This window comes from Magallana gigas, chromosome 5 (assembly GCF_963853765.1).
Source record: "Magallana gigas chromosome 5, xbMagGiga1.1, whole genome shotgun sequence".
NCBI lineage: Eukaryota > Metazoa > Mollusca > Bivalvia > Ostreida > Ostreidae > Magallana > Magallana gigas.
In genome coordinates, this window is record NC_088857.1 from 52,405,686 (window position 1) to 52,430,093 (window position 24,408).

At 34.3% G+C, this 24,408-nt stretch overlaps 2 protein-coding genes across 5 annotated transcripts; one reads left to right on the forward strand and one right to left on the reverse strand.

Moving 5' to 3' along the window:
* Positions 1–1,238: 1,238 nt before the first annotated feature.
* LOC105325129 (E3 ubiquitin-protein ligase TRIM56) lies at positions 1,239–6,923 on the forward strand. 4 transcript variants are annotated; one of them, XM_034446849.2, is made up of 2 exons: positions 1,239–1,391; positions 3,639–6,923. In XM_034446849.2, exon 2 carries the CDS (start codon positions 3,642–3,644, stop codon positions 5,859–5,861), a length of 2,220 nt encoding a protein of 739 aa, XP_034302740.2. In that variant the 5' UTR covers positions 1,239–1,391; positions 3,639–3,641; the 3' UTR covers positions 5,862–6,923. The 4 variants fall into 4 exon arrangements, with proteins under 4 accessions (XP_034302740.2, XP_034302743.2, XP_034302755.2 ...); XM_034446852.2 differs by having other exon boundaries at positions 1,263–1,371; XM_034446864.2 differs by having other exon boundaries at positions 1,277–1,457.
* Positions 6,924–11,177: 4,254 nt separating this feature from the next.
* LOC105318089 (probable G-protein coupled receptor 139) lies at positions 11,178–20,662 on the reverse strand. The gene is made up of 2 exons (XM_011415015.4): positions 20,367–20,662; positions 11,178–13,575 (listed from the first exon to the last, which is right to left on the reverse strand). The coding sequence occupies exons 1-2, from the start codon at positions 20,478–20,480 to the stop codon at positions 12,454–12,456; spliced, it is 1,236 nt and encodes a 411-aa protein (XP_011413317.3). The 5' UTR covers positions 20,481–20,662; the 3' UTR covers positions 11,178–12,453.
* Positions 20,663–24,408: the final 3,746 nt, after the last annotated feature.

Genomic DNA, 24,408 nt, shown 5'->3' on the forward strand with positions numbered 1-24,408 from the left:
TTGAATTATTTTTGGCCCTTAAACTAAAAGTTAAGTGTTAGGTTCTTATTAAAAGGGATTTTTGTATTAAACCTAGGCCGTTCCCCCGGCTAGGTGGGCTAGCGTTCCCGTACGCTAGGATGGGGGGGTGATTTTTGTTGATGATTTTGATGGTGGTGTTCATAGGGATTTTTGATAGGAATTTTTGATAGTAACATTTTTTTGGTTTATACTCGGCAGGAATTTACCATTGTTATAATTATTTTGTTTTTGTTATTTTCTATAAAGTCGTAAATAAATATTGTTGTTTGTTGAAGCTGGTGTTTTTCATTACAGTGTGTTGAACGGTGTCAAAAGGTGAAAAATATATATTCTTTAACTTAAAATTAAGACCAAGCAGAATCTCAAATCATAAAGAACCTGGGAAATAAATTATAATACATAGGAAACGGTAAACATATTTCAGAGTGTGATTCTGACCCAACCCGTCCTATTACATATATATACCGAGAACAACCAGAGTAGATTTACATCTGGATTTATTTAGATATACATGTACTTAGTGATTTGAAGTAGTATACTACAACGGCCGTCACAAATATCCAAATGAAATCTGGATTCATCAGTGAACAGAATATTGGCCCAGTCCTGTATTCTGAATCGCAGATGTCGTGTGCACCACGCTAGTCTGGCGATACGATCACGTTGAAGCAGTACTGGGCGCACCGCTGGACGTCTTGGTCTGATGTTTTGCTCGCGCAGACGATATAAGTACGATTACGCACACAAAAAAGTTTAAACAAATCCTTTACAGTTCTTATTCCAAACAGTATTGGCCCGTAAAACTCGTGCGTACAAATTCTTCAATATACAACAGGTGCTCACTAACCATGAAAAAGTCCGTGCACCTGGACGGTTACCATCCGATATTGTCAAAAACATTACCATTATCGATTGTTTAAATTTTATAAATACAAATAATAGATATAGAAAAATTATAATAAATTTTATAATGCACAGTTTCTTTTTTCCACTAGTATATTATGGGCATTGAAGAACAAAATTTAACTCATACATAATACAGTTCAGTTTTTATATCCCTCGCCCAATTTATGCTAGAAGCTGTTTTTATCACTTTACACCAGTATTTCATAATTTTCGTTGAACAACCACCCCCCGGATAAAAATTCAACGTTGAAAAATGACCCCGTTCAATTTTAAATCCCGGGTCAATATTCTTCGTTACAGCGGCAGTGGTTTGATGCGATATCGAGTTGAAAAAATAAAAGTCTTTACGAGGCTTCCATACTTCAATTTGATTAAAACGAAAGTAAAACCTCTTATTTTACTCGGAAACAAGAGGAAGGGCAAACAAACAGCTTGAGATTGATTGTATGTAAAACTTTCTAACTGTAAGTATATTACATATTCACAGGGAGTCATACATGGAGTGCGGACGATAATCAAAGAATGCAATTGTACATAATCTGATAATGTAGGCATAATTGCATGAATTTGTTTTGTTGTCTTTCAGTCAAAAAGTTTATTTATTGTTATGCGACTCAATTAATCAATTTTTGTTTTAATATATAATTGATTACTTTTGTTTGCTTGGCAAGAATTTAAGGAAATATGGGGTGTAACCTCTCTAAATCTGATATATCTCGTATGTGTTTGTTTATCACTATCAGAGAAACAGAGAGAGAGAGAGAGAGAGAGAGAGAATCGTATGGCCTAAATATTTATCATCATAACTTGTAAATTGTATTGAATATACAAATATCTAATTTTTAAATTTTTATTAAAACTGATAACACAATAATTTGATGACGCGAGGAATCATAAGTACGGTGCGTCATATATGCCATAACCAACATATAAAGAGTAAAACATGCATTTCACCAGCTGCTGAACCTTAAAGGTACAGCTCTAAGGAAATCTCTGGTCCAAGTCTTACAAATCTGTTGATATATAATTATTACCTTTGCATTAATTGAGGCTGGACATTACTGTTCCTTACAACATAAAACCTCATAATCAATGTTGGATGAAAATCAAGTACATGTACTTTGTAAGCAGTGTACAAAGTATTTAGAAATGCGAAAGTTGCATGTATTTGTAACCCCCTATTGTTATACAAGTATTTTGCATTGCATGTATATTGTAATATCAATGTTTGAATTCAATTCAAAATATTTTCACTAAAACATTTCATTCCAAATTGCTCAAAATGACTCTCAACGCTAATTCTCAGATGTAACACGACTCGCTTCACCAGCAAAAAATTCCACGACAAACACGTACCTGTACGTTGTCTTTATGTCTGTCAATACGATCTAATACGTCTAGTTGGGCTGAAAGTTTGTTGTTGTTTTTTAATTTCATATAATTTACATTTTAAATGTTTAATTACTTAATGTTTTAATTGTCAACCAAAGTTTAAACAACATGCAAAATACGGAGCTCACAATTTTGTTTAATAGGCGAACAAGACTGTTTTTGTTCTATTTTATTCGGCCAAGAAGATATCTTTCCCCATAATGCTTGCTTAATGCTATAGCGTCCCAATGAACCACAAAATAAAAACTTTGTTTAAATTAAATAAAGTCATATTAAAAACTCATTTGACGACAAATATCCTCAAAAGTGTGTAAAGAAAAATTTTTAAACTGAAACTTTCATACACTGATCCTTGTTTCACTTTTTCTTCACTTGTGGCGATTTTAAACAGAAATGTATATACACATAGTACTTATCAGAGATGAGCCTTTTAGGTTCTCCGATCCTCAGCACAACGTATTTTTTTCATCATGAAAATTTTATTTATCCTTCAGACTAAATGAATTAAAATAAAAAGAAATTTTTGGATGTTATCCATGCATTTTACAAAGTTATTGCAATTTTGACCACAATGAATGTAATGGAGTAAATAACGTATACAACTTGATATCAAATTAGAAAAACCCGGTTGTAACCGATGGCTCGAACCCCTTTACCTTTAGGTAGTAGGTCACTAATAGAGCCATGGGACCCACTAAGCCAAACAGTTTGTTGCATGGCTTTGCGTAATATTGACACTTCAAGTCTAATTAAATTTGTCTAAATATAAAAGGCAGATTTATGGGACGAATAAAAAAAATCCGTATGATTTAGAGTTGTCGAACATTGCTTAGGATCGGAGGTCGTTTAAATTCATTCATTCAGGTACCCTCGTTTTATTCTGAATGTTTGACAAATATCAAAATAAGTTTCTTATAAGGATTTTAATTTAAAAACAGACACCTTGCACAATTTCATTATTTTCCTGATACTCTTAAATAACTTTTAATTTTGCAGTGAAAATTTTTATTTTTAGCAATATTTTAAACTGAGATTGACAAATCGTTTTTTATCCATCAAATATCTTTGATTTTTTCATTTAAGATAATGTTTAGCCTGGGCATCCAGGGACCTGTTTATTTTCGCTGCATATTAAATTAACTTTTTTGAAATAAACGGAAATTTAAAATATCGTATTTTTACAAATGTACATGTTATTGAAAATGTGGGTATAATAAAAAAGACTACTCATGGAAATTTGAATTCGCATTCAATATAAATTTTACTTCATATACTCTGAGCAGGTCAAACTAGTAAATGTTCTCTCATCACTTTTTCAGAACATGGCGGAGGCGTTAAACAGAACAGAGCGAGATTTTCTATTGAATTGTGGAATATGCGGAGGGAGGTTTACGGATCCGCGTATTTTAGACTGCCTGCACTCTTTCTGTAAAGAATGTCTTGTTATTAAACAGGAACAAGCTACAAAGAAAGACGTCGTTATTTGCGAACTTTGCGGAACTCACACACGTTTGCCCAGTGATTCTATTGACTCTCTGACGACCAACATCTTTGTAACGAACATAGGAAGAGTGGAGGAGATCACCAACTCCAACTGCAGTTTTTATTGCACTTTCTGTGAAGGCCAGGGTGACTGGGAAGAGGCATCATCTCGCTGTTTGACCTGCGGTGATTGGCTGTGTCTGGCGTGTGCCGGGCGTCACTGCGGCACCACGGTCACCAAGCGTCACAAGGTGGTGACGCTTGACGATGTAAGAGTAGACCCCCAACACAGGCCAGAGCTCCGAAAACTATATGAGTCAAAATGCATTTCTCACGATGAAAAATTACGAAAATTTTGTTCAAAGTGCGAAACACCTGTATGTTCTGAATGCGAACATTCCGACCACAAAAAACATACATTTATACCTCTAGAAGATGTTGTTGAAGAGGTACGAGACAATTTGTCTAATGCACTTGAAATGTACAAAGTTTTAGAAGAATGTGATGGCGAATCCGATATGCAGATGGCTAAGAGATTTCAGGAGGTGACAAACAAAGAGAAAACTCTTCTGCAGATTGTCCACAGTGCTCGTGAACGTCTGATTCAAGAAATACAACAGCAAGCAACTGCTGCAGAATTGGCCATATCTCAGCCATTTGAGGCTGTGAAAATGCTCTTATCAGAATCGATGGAATTAGAAAAGAAACGTTCCGAAAGCACACAGAAATCGCGACTGTTCTGTGAAAAGCTTCAACAAGAGGGCCTTAAAGGAGAGTGCGTCCATTTTAGAGATTTGCTGCAGAGAGTAAAAAAGGGCGACCGTAAAAGAGCCCAACTTGAATTTCCGCCCATGCCTGAAATAAACGTCAACGTTAACGAGTTGTCTTTTCCCACAATTTTCAGTGTGTCGGTGTCTGAGCAGAGACCTGTTAGTCAATTGGAGATTCCAAGAGTTAAAAGCGCTGTTGTCATGACAGGATCAGTGAATGAAAGGCTCCAGGAAAATCTCTACACACGACAAAGGGGAAATAACGCTGAACGCATCCCAACACCAGAGGCCAGGGGTGACAAACCCAAAACAGACTTCCCAGAGAGTGGTGCTGCTGGAACAGATCACCAATCGCATCCACAAGAGGTTGAATTTAAAGGATGCGAGGAGGTTGAGGATTCTGATGTTGAAGAAACTGAGGATGACGATGATGCAGACAACAATGCAAACCGTCGCCCATTTAATGTGCCAGTTGTGCCTAGAAAAAGTGAAAAAACTGTTGATGACGAGGGCATTATTGCAACATTGAATGTCAATGATTTTCAAATTATTTCATTATCTACGATACATGATAAAAATTCACCCGAAATTTTCGATATAGCATGGCTGACAGACACAGAGTTCGCCGTCGGTGACAAGGCTAATCAAACAATCAAAGTCTTCCAAGATGGAGGAGAGTTTCTCTGGCAGAAGTACATACAAGAAGGTTTGATCGATAGAATAGCTTGTGTTGATGGTGTTGTTGCTTCAGACTTTCCATCTGGTGTACACTTGGATATGAGAAACGAATCTTTTACCAAGATTTATTACCAAAGTACCACGAATCGAACAAACCCTTACCCGATAGCGAAGACCATCGGGAAAGAAGTGATTATAGGAAACGCCGATTTTCCTGAACTTAGATGTTATACTACAAAAGGGAAGAGAATCCGATACCTGCCATTAGGAAAGAAATTGAAAATTAATTATATTGCTCTAAATGAAAACAAAGCATTCTTTTTTACTGAAAAAAATTCCACTATTGTGAAGAAATTCCAGGAGGGACAAGGTATAAGTAAATTCTTTGACGGGCTACCCGGCTGGGTTCCGGAAGGCGTGGCCACTGACTCTGAGAACAACGTGTATGTATCTGACAGCGCGGGCAGCGACATCGTCAAACTGTCCCCCCAGGGGAAACTGCTCGGTATCCTGGAGGTCCACCCGACCAGTCCTCGAGGCATGTCGATTTCCCGCCAAAATCAGTTACTGGTCTGTGATGGAGAAGGGAGAGCGTGGCTGGTGCACATCTGATTGTCACGTGTTTCCTGTAGGCTAGTCACTGAGTCTTTGATTCTGTAGTTTATTGTTGAGGTTTGATTTGTTAATAGTAAATTAAGGGTATTTTAGCTTGTTCAATGTTTTTTTTTTCCAGCAAATTCATTGAAAATCTGGATTAATATATCTGTATGTTGTGTACAATCTTTAGGTAGGCTAAACTGCATGACACTCGAGTCTGGATTATGGCGTTTATTACAGCGCAACATTGTTGGCTATATTTTGAAAAATGTAATCGTTATCATGATTTATGTTTAGATATTTAATTAAATACTTAAACTGGTTGTTGTATCCATTATTTTGATTTAGGTCAGGAATAATATACGTCATAGTTATAATAGTATGATTTGTCAAATCAAGTCCATCTTTATCCCCCCCTTCCCCCAACTTTTCCGAAAATGGGCCAAATGTTCTTGAAGACTACTATAGTATATCACATTGGCTTAAGTTTTGAAATATATGCGTACACGTGAATCACAATGACCAAATCTCACCCGCAACCATGCACTTAGAGTAATATATTACTGAAAATTTTTCACACAAATCGAAACTCATTTTGTCAAAACTGACTGCAGAATTTTATTCTTAAAAATTTTATTGTAAATGTATTTTTACAATTTTATTCTGTTTATCTCGGTATCCACAAGAGTTTGTATCGATAGTCTTGATTGGATTGCATATTATGCTATTTGTGGTTATCATCTTTCTTGTCAAAGAACATGTTTAATTCGTTTCTTTTAATGTAAAATCTCTCCTTTCATGTTGATTTTTTAAATACCTGCAACTATTTTGTATCAAGATATGTAAACCCGATATAAGGGATATACTTGTGTACCTGTTTAATTGAGATATGTACCTTGTGTAAAAATTGGACTGTAAACTTTGTCACGCACTGTTCATTAGTAGTAACGATTATCATCGAATTTTGATGATATTTATTTTTATAAAAAAATACCCAATGTTTAAGGCATCATTTACAGTCAATGGGGTCTACCTAATGTGACAGCAATGAGAAATAAATCAGCTTGTTAAGCCGTGGATTCTGCTTCCATTCATTTATTAGCTCACCTGAGCCGAAGGCTAAAGTGAGCTTTTCTGATAAACATTTTTCTGTCGTTGTTTGCGTCGTTGTCGTCGTCGTAAACTTTTCACATTTTCACCTTCTTCTCAAGAACCACGGGGCCGATTCCAACCAAACTTGGCACAAGGCATCACTGGGTGAAGGAAATTCAAGTTAAGTCAAGTTAAGTGTATAATTTAAGGGCCACGCCGTCTGTAGAGAGGAGATAATTAAGAATAATTATAAAACTGTTGGTAATTTTCAAAATTTTTTAAAAACAAGCTGGAACTTCTGTGGATACATAGGTAGTGTTGGTTAAAGTTTGTTCAAACCATAGTGCTATAGGGAGGATGGGGCCTCAATTGGGGAGGAATGTTTTAAGGGATATATGGAGAAAACTCTTTAAAAATCTTCTTCTTTGAAATTAGGCCTGAAAAGCTGGAACTTGAGTGGAAGCATCCTTGGATAGTGTGAATTTAATTTTGTTCAAAGCATGATCCCCGGGGGTAGGGTGGGACCACAATGGAGGGAGGTAAATTTTTACATAAGAATATTATATTTAGAAAATCTTTTCAGAAACTATTAGGCCAGAAAAGCTCAGGTGTAGAAACATCCTCAGCTGGTGTAGATTTAAGTTTCTTCAAATCATGGTCCCTGGGGGTATGTTGGGGCCACAATGTAGTGATCAAATTTTACATAAGAACAAGAGGAAAACTTTTAAAATCTTTGCAAAAATTTTGACCAGAAAAGCTTAAATTTGGGTGGAAGCATCATCATGTACTGTAGATTTAAGTTTGTTGCGGGGAATAGTATGGTATGGTATGTTGAGACCACAGTGGAGGTGGAGGGCTCAAAATTTGTTAAGAAAGGATGATATAGAGAAAACTCTGAAAATCTTCTGGAAAAGCATTCAGCCAAAAAAAACCTGAAACTTGTGTGAAAGCACAGGTTGTGCAGATTAAGTACAAGACGTACTGTACCTGATTGTCAAGATATATATTGATTCTGATACTGTAATGCTGATTTGATCAGAGTTTTGGCTGTTGTTGATCCGGTAAGCGATGTGGCCCCTGGGCCTCTTTTATATTTATATTTGACTTGCGTCTTATAGATTTGCATTCTGCATTTGCAACCTTTGAAATATTACTTATTTGATTGACAAACTGTTCTCATTGGCTACATATATACCTATACAGAGACAGACAGAGAAACAAGATCAAGTCACCGGTTAGCGAGTCCAATGTGTTTTTATGTCTCTCTAAAGAGTTTTGAAGAAGTGGACAAAATTGCCAAGTTAATGCGACGTCAGATGTACGGAGCCTCTCGAATGACACATAATCAGCGCAGTTAAATGTTAATTATTTATCTGATCTTCAAATCTTCCTTTTTCATTCCCTTTATTGTCGTGTTTTCGGCATAAAACCCCGATTTGAATAACCTAAGCGTGATTAAAAATTTGTCCAATTCAGTCACACAATCTATTTTTTTTTTCTGGTGATTTTTTGACGTTACTTTCGTTCCATTTTTTATGCCCGTTTTGGAAAAATATTGGATTTATAAATATCTTATTGTTCTTGTTATTGTCGAGAGGAACCTTTATTTGGTGTTCTGAGGGCAGCCCTGGATTGTAGAGTTTTTAACACTAAGGTGACACTTTTCTGTTATTTTGTTGGTTAATAATGGTTTTCGAATTCCCAATCGATGTAAAAGAAGACTGGTCACTTAAACTATTGGTTAAAAAAATTGAAATTAATAAATTTGTTTGACAGCAAGTGAAAATCTTTTCAAACATTAACGATATCAAATTAAGAAATTATTGAATTTAAAAAATCAAGAGAGCAGATAAGCAGAAAGATAAATAATTTATTGCTCTTATATACTTTTAAACCATCTTGTTCTGTCTTGTGAGTATTTTTAAGGTGTGATTGCGTTTTCATTGAGTATTACAGTTCCTGTGTAAATAGAAAGTTTTTTGGAAATTTCCCAACCAAAGCATGATATCAAACCTTATTTCCTTGCAACATTTGGCTTTATCTGAGTGCTAGAGTACTAATCCCGCTCTGTATCTCCAGATTCCGCTGATCTTGGTCGTGTCTATCTCTCCAATCCCGGAGTTTTATGGCGTATCGGTGAGTTTGGGACGCAGAGCCCCTAATTGCCCAGACAACACTCGGATCTCCCACCGCAGTGCAAGACGTCTAGGGGCAAGCATTCCGATCCCTCGGTTATAATTGCATTACATGAAGTAACAATCAGCGAGGCAGTGATACAGATCGGGGAGCTTGGAGTGCAGAACAAGTGGGCTGTCGTGATATTTTGATACTTTAGAATTTTATTTCCCCGATATTTACAAACATACAACAAAATGGTTTAAACATTTACATACTGTAACCTTTGCTATCATTATTATTATTACTCGATTATCCCCACACTGACCAACAAGGAGGTCCAGGAGAGACTGAGTCCCTCCCCTATACTGAGTAATTACTAGTACTTTTTTTTAGGAGGGGTGGTCTTTTTATTCGATCATATTTTCGTCCTCTTCTATAAATGTTAATAAATGGAATATTTATTCTTCTAATATTAACCTTTATTATCAATAATAAGATCAACGCCATAGGCTTCTTGGATTGCAATGGAATAAAACTTCATTTCTGCTGACGTTGATTCACCTTTCATTTCTTACTTTGAATATAGAATTCCCATTTTGCGAATCGTACAATACAGAACTTAAATGAAGTATTGCCATCCAATATAAACTCTGTTTTAATAATACACGTTTATATTTGAAAATTATGATTATCAAAATGTATCCTGGCACTAGTGAGTAATTGAAATAGTTAAATAAATTTATTTTTCATTGAAATCATGGTAGATGATCGGTGAAGAAGAAAGCGTCATTTTGAAAGGGATTAAATGACGTGGTTATCACTACGAGTTACCGCCAGTGCAGGTTACAATTGCGATATTTATCAGCCCTTTACATACAAGTTATTCATTGTATTAATAGATTGACACTGATAAATTTTCCATTAGGTGATACATGAAATAAAGTTTAATTTGAATGGTTTTTTATAGAGATGACTTTATGCCGCTCTTTATACTTCTTGTTTAAGTAGCTTAATGTATTCATTTCATGATGTTCCTACAAACGTTATTATTAATTTCTGCTGTTGGTAACGCATTCAAGCAGTTTCTAAAAATGTTCAGGTAACTGTAGTCCCCATTATGTTTACCTATATGACTAGTTAAATCAGTACTTGTTCGTGATCACATGCAGTTTATTCACTGTTTATGTAATTGACTTGTTTAATTAGTTTATGTACTTTTTATAATGTTTACACAATTGACTAGTTAAATCAGTTCCTGTCCGTGTTCTCATGTACTTTCTATAATGTTTACACATTTGACTAGTTAAATCAGTTTCTGTTGGTGATCACGTGATAACATGTAGATCCTTTTAATGTTTATGAAACTGACTCGTTGAATCAGATCATGTTCGTGATCAACTGACTAGCTTTACCAGTTCCCTTGACTGTTGTCGTAACGGACTGGTTTTTGTACACGCCATTATTTAAACATCGCAATGCCTCTCCATGATAATAGATCTGAGTCGTTATCAAAGTTTAAAGAAAGAAATGAAAACATTATTTCAAAGCCGTTGAAGCCATATCACGATTCTTTCTACAGTCAGATAGGACTATTTAATGTAGCTAGTGGTGACAGATATTAAGAAAGACTTCAAACATTGATATCTATATAGCTAGATATAATCAATGTTACTTTATTTAGGAGGTGTTTAACGATCCTTATTTAATTACAGTGTATGCAGCTGAGATTTTTAGATTAATTTACACTTTTGATATTCATTATTGATTCTGTTTCTTGCTATTGAAGGTCATCAGTCGGCTGTACCGACATTGTATTACCAATAGAATCCACCATCTTCCGAGAGTTGTTAAAGATGACCAATGTGTCTTGGCCATCGGGGAACGACTTAAGGTTTTACTCCTCTAGAACAAAATGAAACAAAATAGCAAAGACAGTAATTTGAATTAGCGGCAGCGGATATGACAGATTTTTATTCGACTGATTGACCGATCGATTTCAGTGAAACTTTATTGCAGATGTGTATATGTCACTTGGCACTTTTAAACACTGAATGCAGATTGTCTGTGGTATTCTTAGGGCTAAAAAAAAGTTGGTGAAAAATTAACAAAACTTTCATTTGGAACTACCATTTTTTTAATTTTCCATGATATTTTGTAAATAGCAATGAACATTAGCGAAACAACAAAACATTAATTAAGAAATAAATATAACAGTTACTTGTTAAGGACAAAATGACAATTATACACTGATATTTAGATACGTGCTTCACCTCAGCAAAGACCCATTTGCAATTTAAAAACAAACTTACAAAGTATAAGATATCGATTCAAATATCAATCATAAAAATTCAAAAATATGGAAGTTTATGACACCGAATACAAAACTTTTGATGTAGGCAGGGTTATTCAAGGGTATAAGCATGGGTTCTTTCTCTAAGATAACGATTTTTTGCCATAATATCCGACAGGGGAAAGTGATAAAATATTATTGTACAAGATTTCTAATTTGTTAAAAAAAAAGAGCGATTACGATAATTCGTGAAGCGACCTGTCACTTTATAATGAATAAGGCTTAAACTAGTTATTGTTTTTATAAGAAGAAAAATGTTTTAAATTCTTTGAAATAACAACTATTGAATAAAAGATCAATTTTGTTCAGGGTGACAAAAATATAATTGGGCTTTGATAAAGACCCTTAATAGATGCATATGAATGGCATGAGTTTGTATATCTCTCTCTTTTTGTTAAATCATATTGAATTACAAATCTCAATAAAATGAAGATGACATTTCATATTGCTATAAAATTTATTTCAGCAATTTGTTAAAGTTATCATCGTTACGGTTGTTCATATTAAAAGGATATTTAACACATGAGTTTAGTAGCCCATCAGAATATCGTTGCATCAACAATTCGGTATTTACAAGTAGTCAGAAGGCAAAAAGCCAATCGTGATACATGTATCTATAGAACAGGAAGTCGTTATATACAATAGGGAGGCAAGGAACGAATCAGGACGTCGAAAGAATAGGAAGTTAGTATAAAATCAGGACGTCAGCTTGTTGAATAGATATTGCAAAAGAATTGTTAATACTAAATTCTGGCTTTAATGAGAGCAACTGACAAATATAGGGGTCATAAACAACCAGAAATGGGGTCAGGGGTTAACAGCAAGTGGGTAACGATGGCGTGTGTCTACATTATCACAGTGTTTTATGTTTGATTATATCTATTGGTGAGATCAATACCACAACAACATTCCTCATAACAAAGTCATACAAAAAAGCAGATCATTTTTAGAACAACTCAGTGTGCAGTCATATTTAGTTTCGAGAAGCACAATCTACAATCGGTGACAAAAAGAAGGGATTTAAACGTGTTCGAAGTAAATTCTGTGTTAGACACACGTGTTTGGGGTCGGAGTTGAGGAGGTATTTTGGACAGAACACCGATGGTACTGACTCTGGTAGTTTTTGCTTTTGTACATAAACAACATTCTCAGCTCCTTTCTGAAGTACGCCCCGGTAAGACAGTACAAGAAAAAGTTGACGCAATAGTTCATATAAAAGATAGTTCGGGTAATGAACATGACGTTGATATTCCACGTCATCTCGGACCCCGTATTGGCGACCAGCAATTGGTCGCCATCCATCTGCTTGACAAACCTCGTCAGCAAATGCTGCTTACACCATATGGCGGTGTACGGTGTATTGAGGGCGATAAAACAAAACGAAATAGCGATGAGGATGACAGTGAACTCCAGGCGAATTATGCTCTCCTCAGTGATCACTTTACATTGTCTGTGATGCTTGTTTCGAACATAGAGTGTACGAATTATCATGGAATTCAAGACGGTAATGATAACAAAGGGGAGAAAGATGATACAAAACACAAAAATACAGTCCAGTATAAAGCTCATGTCTTGGTGGTTGGGGTCCGTGGAACATACTTTAATTTTATACGGCCCCACCTCAACCGAGGCCGTCATGCAGGGCTTGTATATACAGAGAACCACAGCGAGACATACGACGGACGTGACGATTTTTCTAGTGGAGTGCATGTCACAGAACGTTTTTCTTTTCAGTGTGTGACAGACTCCGATGTACCTTTCAAAAGTGAAGCAGACGATGATCCAGGAGGACAGAAACCGAGAGATGTACTGCATGTAGATCAGGATCTGACAGATGCCATTTTGTTCGAAAAATGGCGCCGCGGGAACGCTGGGATCGGGAGAGATTGATCGCTTTATCCACTCAATCAGGACGTAAAAGATCAACGACAGCAGATCGGCGGTGGACAAAGCAGCGAGGTACAAACTTGCCGAGAGTTTCCGCATGTTCTTTGTCACAAAAACTCGCAAAGACAGGATGTTTCCGAAAATTCCAATAACAAAAATGAAAGGTGTCATGTAGGTGAAGATCTTCTCCCCAGCAGTGGGTATACTCTGCCGCTCCATCGTCACTGTCTGGCAGTTGTCATATGAACCATTTTCTGATCTATTGCATGGTTCAATGGTTGTCTGAAACGGAAAAAATATTTCTAAAAATCAAACCAGGCCCTAGGATCATGAAAGATTAATGACTAAAGTCAAATTTCATATTGATCACAAATTACTTATTCTTGTAGATTGTCGATAGACAAGTAACAAGCTAAGAAAACAATCTTAAAACACATTTTAAGTTTAGCTCACACGTGTAATAGGGTTGTTAGAAAAGTTCGCGGACAAAGTGATTTACGGCAAAATCACTGTTTACTTTGTAAGATGACGTATTTTTGCTAACATATCTATCGTATGTTACTTACTTAATAAAATTTATTTACGTATACAAATTCTAACTTAAGTCTAAGACAGCTTTATGATCCTTGGACCAGGTTCTCTTATCTAAGAATATTACGCAATTAAATTCTACGAAATACAATTGCGTCATTACTTAAGAGACTTTCATAGTAATATGTCGATGTCATTGCATGTCTTTCCAATATACCCGTGTACATATTTGCTAAGTTTGGCATAGTATCGCGGCTTATAACTAATAGTTTTAAATTCGAACTTGAAATAGCTCTCTTGTTTCAGTTTATACAAACCGTTTCATTTTATTATAATGTAGGAAATAAAGTTCAAATGTATATGCATTTAGGAGTCGCATGTCAAACTATAGTCACATAGATAATTCTTATACAACATTCGGCCCTTAATTAGCTACTGTCGATTGCTGATTCTAGGCTAGGGTAAGAGTCATTGGCCTCAAACTAATGCACTACTCATCAATATATTACATAGCAGTGATCACAGATCTATGACCCAGCGCACAATTAACAAATTAGACCTGACAGTTAGGAAGTTAAGTTAGCTTTACTCTTCATTCATGTTCGTATTCTGATTAATTAGCAGTTCAGACAGGTGTTCTTGTCCATCTCTTGATAGTCTTAAACTCTCCGGAGCCATTACAGAAAGTGCAATTACGACAGACATTTGGCAAAGTTTTTCAGTTCCGTGAGATATAAGTGGCATCGGGGGACCTCCAGCGGTTATTAAGACTTACTAGAAATCGGACCATTGTTCTTTTTTGGTCGCTTTGACATCAGGTAGTTTTGTGTTGAGGGACCCATTAAGCCAAATCACTGCCGTTAAAAGAGGACGGAAAATGAATTAAACAAAAACGAACTACATTCCATTTTTTATTGGTAATAGCTCTGTATTGTTGCCCGGGAAGCCAATCAACAGAAAGCCTCACATAGGCTCTACAGTACAACACAGTCCCGGTGCGGACCAAGTTTTCATTCGTAAAATTAGTATATTGAAGTTAAATGTAACAAATGGCATTTATGCCATTTTTAATGATCACCTAAAAGTTTAATATGCTATCAAGAACACGTCCTTTTGGACTATCTGGTTGATGGTTTTCATTTGTTGATGGAATTATGACTATTATTATGATAGTTTGGTTCGACATTACGTTCGGGTAGATGGCAGATAAAAAAATTTTGTCGTGGGTGCCCCTTAAAAATGACATGAATTATTCATATACAATCATATTCCTTTTAAAGCTCATATAAAAAACAAGTCATTCGCTGTTATTACATAATAAGTATGGAAATATTCATTTAGAAATATCGAAACAGAACGCTGTTCTTACGCGTTGCTTCTCAGTGCATGCTGGCATAACGTTGGTACCAGAAATGCGTTGTTCGCAAAATTCTGAAATAAATGTTAAAATGAAACGATTTCACCGGAGAATTGCTCAATTCCGGGTTTTTTCTCACTATACATGTATTCGACGCCTTAATGATGTTGTGCAATTTCTTCAGGGATTTCGAACTCTAAGATTTATAGTATATGATGACGGAATTTTAAATTGATTACTGCAGAACTTTGTTAGATATATAAAACAACATCTTTTTTTTAAAACCTTCTGATTGTAAAATAAAATTAATGTAGTTTTGGTTAGTGGGTATACATGTGTTATTTATTTAATCTATACTATAAAACATTTGAGCTATAAAAAAAAAATATGGTATATGCGGTAGTATCTTGGGGTGGATTGAGAACTATTTGTTTAATAGACAACAAAAAGCTGAAATAGATGGTTTTACATCTAGTACTGAAACTGTAAATGCTGGTTTCTCTCTTGGGTTTTTTTTTTGTTTATCAATATATCATTAATCATAAACGATTTTTTGCTGAGGATACTTCTCACTGGCGTCGGAAGCAAATTGAAAGTGGGGGGGGGGGGGGGGGGCTAGACTAATCCTCAAAAATATTGAGAAAAAAGTAATTCCCAAAATCATGGAAATCCTAATCCGGGGGGGGGGGGGGGGGGGGGGGGGCTAGTATGCTTCTTAATCCAACTTCTCAATCTTTCAAGGTAAATTTAGGAACAATAATCTTTCCTGCTAGAAAAAGTGGGGGGGGGGGGGGGGGCTGAACCCTCTACCATGCTATGTTTCTAATGGTTAGGTATAACTTTGCAAAACAAGTGGGGGGCTAAGCCCCCCCTAGCCCCCCCCCCCCCCCCCCCCGGTTCCGACGCCTATGCTTCTTCAAATGTTATTGTAGACAATGATATTACAATGTCACAAAGTCGTTGAATTCAATGCCGACAAAACTGTTAACATTGATTTTTCTAGAAAAAATATTGTGCATTCTAATGTTAATCTTGGAAAACATGGCCCAAGTACTGCACAGGACAAACCTCATCATGGGCCAAATTTTAAAATGTTGATGTATGAAATTTTCAACAACAACAAAAAACTCATTGATAATTTTTTATGTGCCGTCACAATTTATTCAAATTTAGAATCAAAAACTTCAAAATTTGAAATGCTCATTTAAGCATTATTTTGATAAAATTATGAAGTTGCTATGTAAAAAAGCCAATGATGTAAATAATTTTAAAAATCAAGTTGTTTCGTTCTTAAAATAAATGAATATAATTTGCAAATAAATCAAATATAATAATCATTGCGGAAAACTAAAATTGTCAAAAAAATTAATAATGTTAGAAAAGGAGACAATTCCTATCAAAATATCTCCCCTGCAAGGTTGGAAAGTAGTCATGAAAATGATATATGCTGTAGAGGACATCTTAATTTCAATGTGTTAAAAGAGGAAACAAATTCATTGACAAATACCTTTCCGGACATTTTTCCCCTTCTATTGTCAAACCATGGCTCAATTTACCAGATCACATTAGAAACGCTTCTAGTATATCCTATTTTAAGAGTTTAATGAATTCCTATTTTTTTTGTAGGGAAAGTAATAAACTTTTTAAATTTTAGAACACGTAAATATAATATATTACATAGTCAATTAAGAAACCATGCAAGTATCTTAATGGCAGATATGTATAACCATGATTTAGCAGAAACCGCAATGTGTGGTAATTGTGAAGATTCAGTTGAAAATGCTTATCATTAATTTTTTAAATGTCCAAAGTATAAATCATGTAGAATCACACTTTTTCAAGCCATAGAAATAATATAATTAGTCCTGATCATCAACTTTTACATTAATAAATGTTATATGGTCATCCTAGCCATGGACATAATATCAATGTTCCAATATTTAAAACAGTACATACTATTATTGCAGCAACAAAAAGCTATTTGTAAATATCTATGAAAAATCACCAAGTCATATTTTTTCAAACACCGGATTCATATTCTCTCTCTCTCTCTCTCTCTCTCTCTCTCTCTCTCTCTCTCTCTCTCTCTCTCTCTCTCTCTCTCTCTCTCATTTGCATCCTTTCTGTAGTGTGAGTTGTATTATCAATATTGAAAATTTGAGTTTTTCAATTTGTTCATTGCAATATACCGGTATTATATTGAATGAAATGGTGTTTAAATAAATCTTTACCATAAACTATAATATATTTTGCTTATTAAACATTAAACACATTTTTAACATTATTTACACATTGTATTATCTTAGGAGTATGGGAAACAGTGTTTATTTTACAGCATGATCTATTGCTTATAATTGTAAAGCATTTTATGTAATTTTTTAAGACCAATTTCAAATGTTCTAAATGATATGCATGTTAGACACTATATATAGGTACATGTACATAAAACCGTAAAAGATTTTCCTATTAATAAAATTCAATGAACGCGACAATGTACCAAACAAATCCTATCTCCCTCTCACTCTTTTGAAAGGATTTTGTTGCACTTTTAATTTCTTAATATTCCTTTATCTCGAAAAGACGTCTGAATTCAAAAATAAAATGGTGTATAATTATACCACTCGGAGATTTTAAGAAGTCGAAGCAAAATTTGACAACTGATAATGAAATGGATTTAAAACTGGCAGTGGAGCGCACTTTTACCGAAAATTTGAGAAGATAACAATTTCGAGCTGTTTAGAGATAATGCAAAAGATATGTTTGGTTCTAATTGTTTTCATGATTATTTAATAGTTTTAAAAATCTCAATGACTCATTTCCAACAAACGTAAACAAGATTTTGCGATGTGATGCAAATGAAGTACAAATTAAACCGTAATTTCCAAATAAATAGGTTTTATATTTTTGTTACAAAGCAGATGGACTTTTAATGAAATAAACCCCTTATTTTCCCCTCTGTTTGCTGACAGATATAATATAAATAATTATAACACCTAATTCCCTAAAACTTTTCAGAATTTCAGACACCACGTTGATTGTAGCAAGATGAGTTGCGATTGAATATTGAACATTTCCCACAGTTTTGTTTTTGCGTGTATTTAACACTTCAAACAAGATAAGAATACAAATATATTTCACTGTTACGGTATTCACCCCTTGATATTTCTTGAATATGTCTATAGACATCCAAATCTAACATCGCGCTATCGTGCACGCGATCAGTCATATTTACGCATGATTCACTTTTCTACAACAAGTGCTCGTCACGTTTTCATTAATTTTTATGGACCGAATGTTCTAATAGTTTTATTATCTATTCAATTTTAGATGTACCGCGTAAATATGAAGAAAACAATCGTTATAGAAGGGATTAAGCAAACAACAAAGTACTCAAAACGCTGTTATTCAAATATTTAGTTTGGTATTTTTTTTTTGGCGGGGGGGGGGGGGGGGGGTAAGTAATATGTTTTGAACATAAACATTTTAAAAAATAAATATGTTTGTAAAAATCCCACCCTCTCATTTCACTCTAATCAGGTAAAGTGGTAACCGCAAATTTTGGGTAGATCTACATGTATATGTATCTTTATTTGGCCAATCATCGTGTGTCCAAAAAGGTGCCTAGAAGGATGAGGAGAGGTTCCATTTTAAGATAACAACGAAAGGGAATTAACGGCCGTCCTATGCTGAAGCCCCTGATGGTTTCAAGGTTTCAGCAGCAGACAATTAGAGAACAGGCTTTATCGCAAACTTACATTAAACACGTTTCATTGATAAAAATGCTTCGTAGGATTCTCTTTTTGTGCATGGAAACATGAATTTGATGTATGGTATTGGTGCAATAACTCCATTGATCGTTTTGAATTCTCTATTTTTAATCCTCGTCATCACCGTATTCCGCGCTGTTATCACCGTGTCATCAGCGACCCTCGTCCATTGTCTCTTGTGAATTGGATGTTATTATAACTTGTTATATGTTAGCCGACTTTTATGATATTTTGTCAACTTTATTGTCAGTTATTATTTCTATTGCTTTTTGTATCGTTTTATTTTTAGAGGGAGGGGGTGGGTGTTGTTTATTATTTTGTTTATTATTAGAGCTTTGATATGGGGTATCATTTATTTTTATTTTTTTATCGGTATATTTCTTTTATTTTTAAAAAGAATACATTTCATCATATTGCTTTAATTTTGACTTTAATTTCTTGTCAAACATATAAGGTTTGATTTTACTCGGTATCTCCTTCACTTTAAATAGAAAACATAGTTTTGATTAAATGAATGGTACCAGTATTAAATTGAAGAAGTCGCGATACTTAGCTTAATTAAGTTACGTGTATTATGATAAATAGCGATACATGCATATTTGCTAATAACTCTAATTATAATTAAGCTCATTTCTCATTCTATTTTCTCCTGGAAAATAATGCTAATTATGGACCCTATTATGAGATACATATTAAATATAGAGATCGCAAATGTCTCATTGTTATTTTATATCGGTTCCTGTTTGAAAATATGTAAAATTTTGATCTAAAAGCACAATGTGTTCAAACTCTATGAAATCATCCGCAGAATATACACGTTAATTTGTATTATTGGTAGGCTCAGTAGGATTGAGCAATTAACACGCACGGCCTATTTAAACCCACTCCCAAATACAATCAAGTTGTGGGAATCTTGTACAAGATATATAGTACTTTAATAATATTCAAATTTTTTGGTGTGTTTATTATAACTGATTTTCAATTATCAGTCAATTGATATTTACCATATTGGAATTGTTTTTTAAAACTATTTTTATTTCAACATATATATCCACACCTAGCAAATTATATATATAGTTATGAAGTTTTGTTTATATTTCTCACAATTTACAAAGAATTTTAGTGTGAATGTTACTTTACGTTACTGAGTATTCGATCGTAAAGCGATTCCTCGACTGAAGAATATACCGTGCTCTATGATCAGGAACTTAGTCTATACTTACTATAGAAAAAATATCTTATTTACACGAATTACGGATTTCATCACCTGTTTCTTGATATCAAAGCAAAACTTAAATTGGAAAGTTCGTGTGAATATTGAAATAAGCGATTTTAAATTCTTTATCATTTAAAAATTTTGAATTATGTCTATTCTCTATTCCAATTTTGGGTAAAAGATACAATAATTTGATACTTACGTTTGAGAAATATTCCTTGACCAGCATGCTCAGCAGGCTTAGGTCATCCCGCGGGATGAGGCCGTGTGGGGACAGGATGTCAAGGCCCGGTCGGGTGGGGGTGGACAGATTCATCAGTTGCGTCGGCTACTCTCCACGCTAGAAATGATCAGGGAGATATGAAAGACCAGATTTATACGTCCGGGAAAATCAATCCTCCTCTCATGACTGAAATTGGTTCAACATCCACTGACTGACAGGAGAAGAAGGAAATCGGCGGACTCACAAATCCCGCGCAGATCTCGCCTCTCGCTCAAGATAAACTACCTGTTCTATAGGGCACGACTTGGTTACCGGAGATAAACAAAATAGTTCAGTGGAGGAATACGTAATGTTTTGAGAAAAATAACCTTACATTAAATTTTTTATTGTTTTATCTCAGCACCATTGTACAACGGTATACACAGATTATAATTACAAAATAGATAATAAATGTTATCTTATGAATATAATAAGCGTGAGAGAGCATAGGATAGATCGCTCAGTTTACTACCAATGTGAAGAATGCGAATCATAGACCGTGGAGCATTTTTTTCTAATGAAATTGTATAATTTTCTTAAAAACATACAAACATAAAAATCCAAAAGAAATAAAAAACAACAGACCCCCCCCCCCCCTCCCCAAGTGTTTCGTACTAGGCAATATATAAGTTTAAAATTAATAATTTTTTTTGTTCTGTCAATTTTTTTGCTAATTAACATTGAATTCATACTTGTTGCAATAAATTACAGCGAAGTATGTAATAGGATACATCTCCTATTTCGTGCAGATTGCGATGAGCACTGATCCTTTCATGCCTTCGATTATATTTTCCCAACGTCAACCTTCAATTGCTATATGATTTTTAAAAATTAACAAGTTTGTAGATTGTTTTTTTTTTAATAACATGGTTTTTGTATATGTGCATATAAATATTCCTTTTCAACCAATAATGCTTCCCAGATCGAAAAATCGAATTTAAGAATTGTTTTCATAAACCAGCAACATTAGTCTGTGTTGCTTTGATATACTCATTTCTTGTCCCATCTTCTCCATTAGCTTTATTGTTTTTGAGATTCATAAAAGATTTCTTTTTTATCAGACCTTCACACTGTAGATTACATGCACCATTATTATCTTCAATCATATGATTAATTTCATACCTTATTTCAGGAGACCGGTTCAAGTCTCTGAAATACTGATATATAGTATATCGATTTCAATTTCTGATTGATCTTGGCGATTATAAATTTATTCATTATTTACCAATATTTTGTGAGATTTTGGGATTTTTTTCATATAATTCAAATATTGCATGAAAATGTTATTCTATCAGAGCTATAACTTTGAACAATGACCCAGTCAGCCTCGTCATAAATAGATAATGTTAAAAGTAGTTAAATACATAAACATTATAAATGTTTATGTTATTTAGAAGGAATTCTGAACAGTTAGCTGTTGAGGAACACTTGACGAGAGGTTTTAATTACCCCCCCCCCCTTTATTTTAGACTCAATGGAGTCTAAATATTGTATACTTGTGAATTTTAATCATTATTATTATATACTGATGGACTGTACTGTCCGAAGTTGTACTTTCTAAAAAGATTCCATTTATAACGCGTCTTCATGCTGTCACCAGCGATCCCCGATCTTCCCACTCAACAAAAAATTGTTCACTTAATGCGAGGAAATGAAACACATTCAGAACATTCAGGAGAGAGAGAGAGAGAGAGAGAGAGAGAGAGAGAGAGAGAGAGAGAGAGAGAGAGAGAGATGCTACAATGGTTAACATTTTTGCTTTTTTATTTTTTCATGAATTACTAATATATTTGAGAATGTTAAATATAGACCGTCTTTTTCCTTCAACTTCCATGTTTACTATTTTAGTTCAAAAAGTTAGATACATCGGTGAATTTTGAAAAAAGAATCCTTTCCTTTATTCCCTCGATATGCTTTAGATAATGTTTGATTTTAATTTCCAACAATTTCCTTTTGAAACAAGAATAAAAGTTACAACGGTTTGGGAGGGGAGGGGAGTTGAGGGGAGGGGGAAACACGCGATTTATATAAGTTTCTAATGGATGACTATGTTTAAAGAACCTAAATGTAATCAATGGAATCTTATCAATAAAATGTTTCATTCAGTTTTTAAAAGTACATGTACGTGTATATGTATTTTAATTATTATTTATTGAATCAAGCAAAACAATGTTTCGCTTTTTTACATACACTAATTATCATTACTATGATTTTTATATACACCTATCTTATAATGTTCCACTAATAACAACTACTAGTCAATGAATCCACTTTGATTGCTTTTAGGCGCTGTGTTTCTCGATATAATAATGATTTAAGACACCTTAAGTTTAGGATATTCCTAAGATAGCTTTTGTTTTTACCCCTAAGTTTGACTTAAGATGGATCTAACTTTTACCTAAGATTTGTCTTAGGAACTCTTAAGAATTGCAAGAATAAATAATTATAAAAGAGTAACATCTAAGAACGGGAATGGAAATTCCCAAAACCAGTTAATGGCTGTGTTCTGTAATGCTAAAATAATCAAGAGTAAACTCCTCATTAATTAATTCATTCAATCATTGTTTGGAGACGAGTACCCATTTCAGCATGCGTATTTCAAAACCATATTAGATGTTAATCACTGTTTATAATCGGGTTTCTAAAGGAAAAATCCGGTTATTAAAATAATGAAAATGGCGGGCGGGTGGCATCTAAAAGGGTAGTACCCCTTTTGTACGGATAACTTCTACAGATTTCAAGATAGGAAGTTGTTGTTTTGCAGATCAATTATACATATATCATAGATGTGCATATCACTTGGATTTTGATTTCTGATAATTCATGCAAAACATACCAGCTGCTGAACATTTTTTCTATAATATTGCATATAGGGTACCAATATTGTACAGTTAACTCCTCCTATATTTTTCAAGGTAGTAAATTTTTGTTTTGCAGATCATTTATACAAATATTAGAGATATGCATATTACTTGGATTTTTATTCTTAATAGCTTTTGCAAAAAATACCTGCCATTAAATTAGGTCATCTTTTGGCAAAATATTTCGTATAAAGGATCCCATTTCCCTGGAAACGTAGTGTTTTATCAGTTTAGGGCTGACAAATGAATTGGGGTCCATACCGTTCACACAAAAGTAAACCCGGTTTGCTGTCACATTGACAGCTTTTCTCTTGCTTTTCTTTTTGTATACTAGTATGTTTGTATTTTATAAATATATATTTATGGTTTTAGTTTGTTTGTTCTGTTATTTTTAGTTTATTCATCATTTATGTATTTTTGGAACTGTCTTACTGTATTTGGTTTGTTTTTAATTTTGATTTGTTTTTTTTTTTGGTAGGGGGTGGGGAGGAGTGTCTATTGTATTCAAAACCTCTTATCAATAGCTTAGTATTGTTAGTATCTTCATTCCAAGAACTGTTGCTTCGTTGGTAATATATAAGGATTGACTCTCTCAGATACGATACAGATTCAGACAGTTCAACTTTCACGCAATCTCTTTAAACATCCGGTCCATGACATGCAGGACTAAACAGTCACATAGCACGTTAATGTGTTGATAATAGCTGGTATCTAACTCCATTAAAGAAAGACAAGAACACATAGCCTGATTCTGTGAGAGACGGCAGAATTCACTTAACCTCTCTAAAGTCGACGACTTACACTAACTAGTTCATCCATTATGTGGGTAATGGCAGTATATCAAGTATCGTTGACTAGATACATAATATCGTCTTATATTGCACCTGTATTTTTAAATGATTTGATTAATGATTTGTCTTTCCATAATATTGTAATCATTTTTTTTATGTTTTAGTTTTTCATATTTTTCGCGAGGATAACTGGGCCTTGTTCTGACGAATATACATATATATCACTATATAACAAGTCCTTTAAATTTCTCCTATTCAGTTAATATTTTTAAATTAATAAGATTTACAATAAGATACATTTATCTTGATACATACTTAAACAATACACAG

Coding starts and splice junctions, on each gene's coding strand:
- LOC105325129 (XM_034446849.2), top strand. CDS start 3,642: ATGGCGGAGGCGTTAAACAGAACAGAGCGAGATTTTCTATTGAATTGT.
- LOC105318089 (XM_011415015.4), bottom strand. CDS start 20,480: ATGAATCTGTCCACCCCCACCCGACCGGGCCTTGACATCCTGTCCCCA. Junction 13,576..20,366: donor TCAAGGAATATTTCTCAAAC/GTAAGTATCAAA, acceptor TTTCCGTTTCAG/ACAACCATTGAACCATGCAA.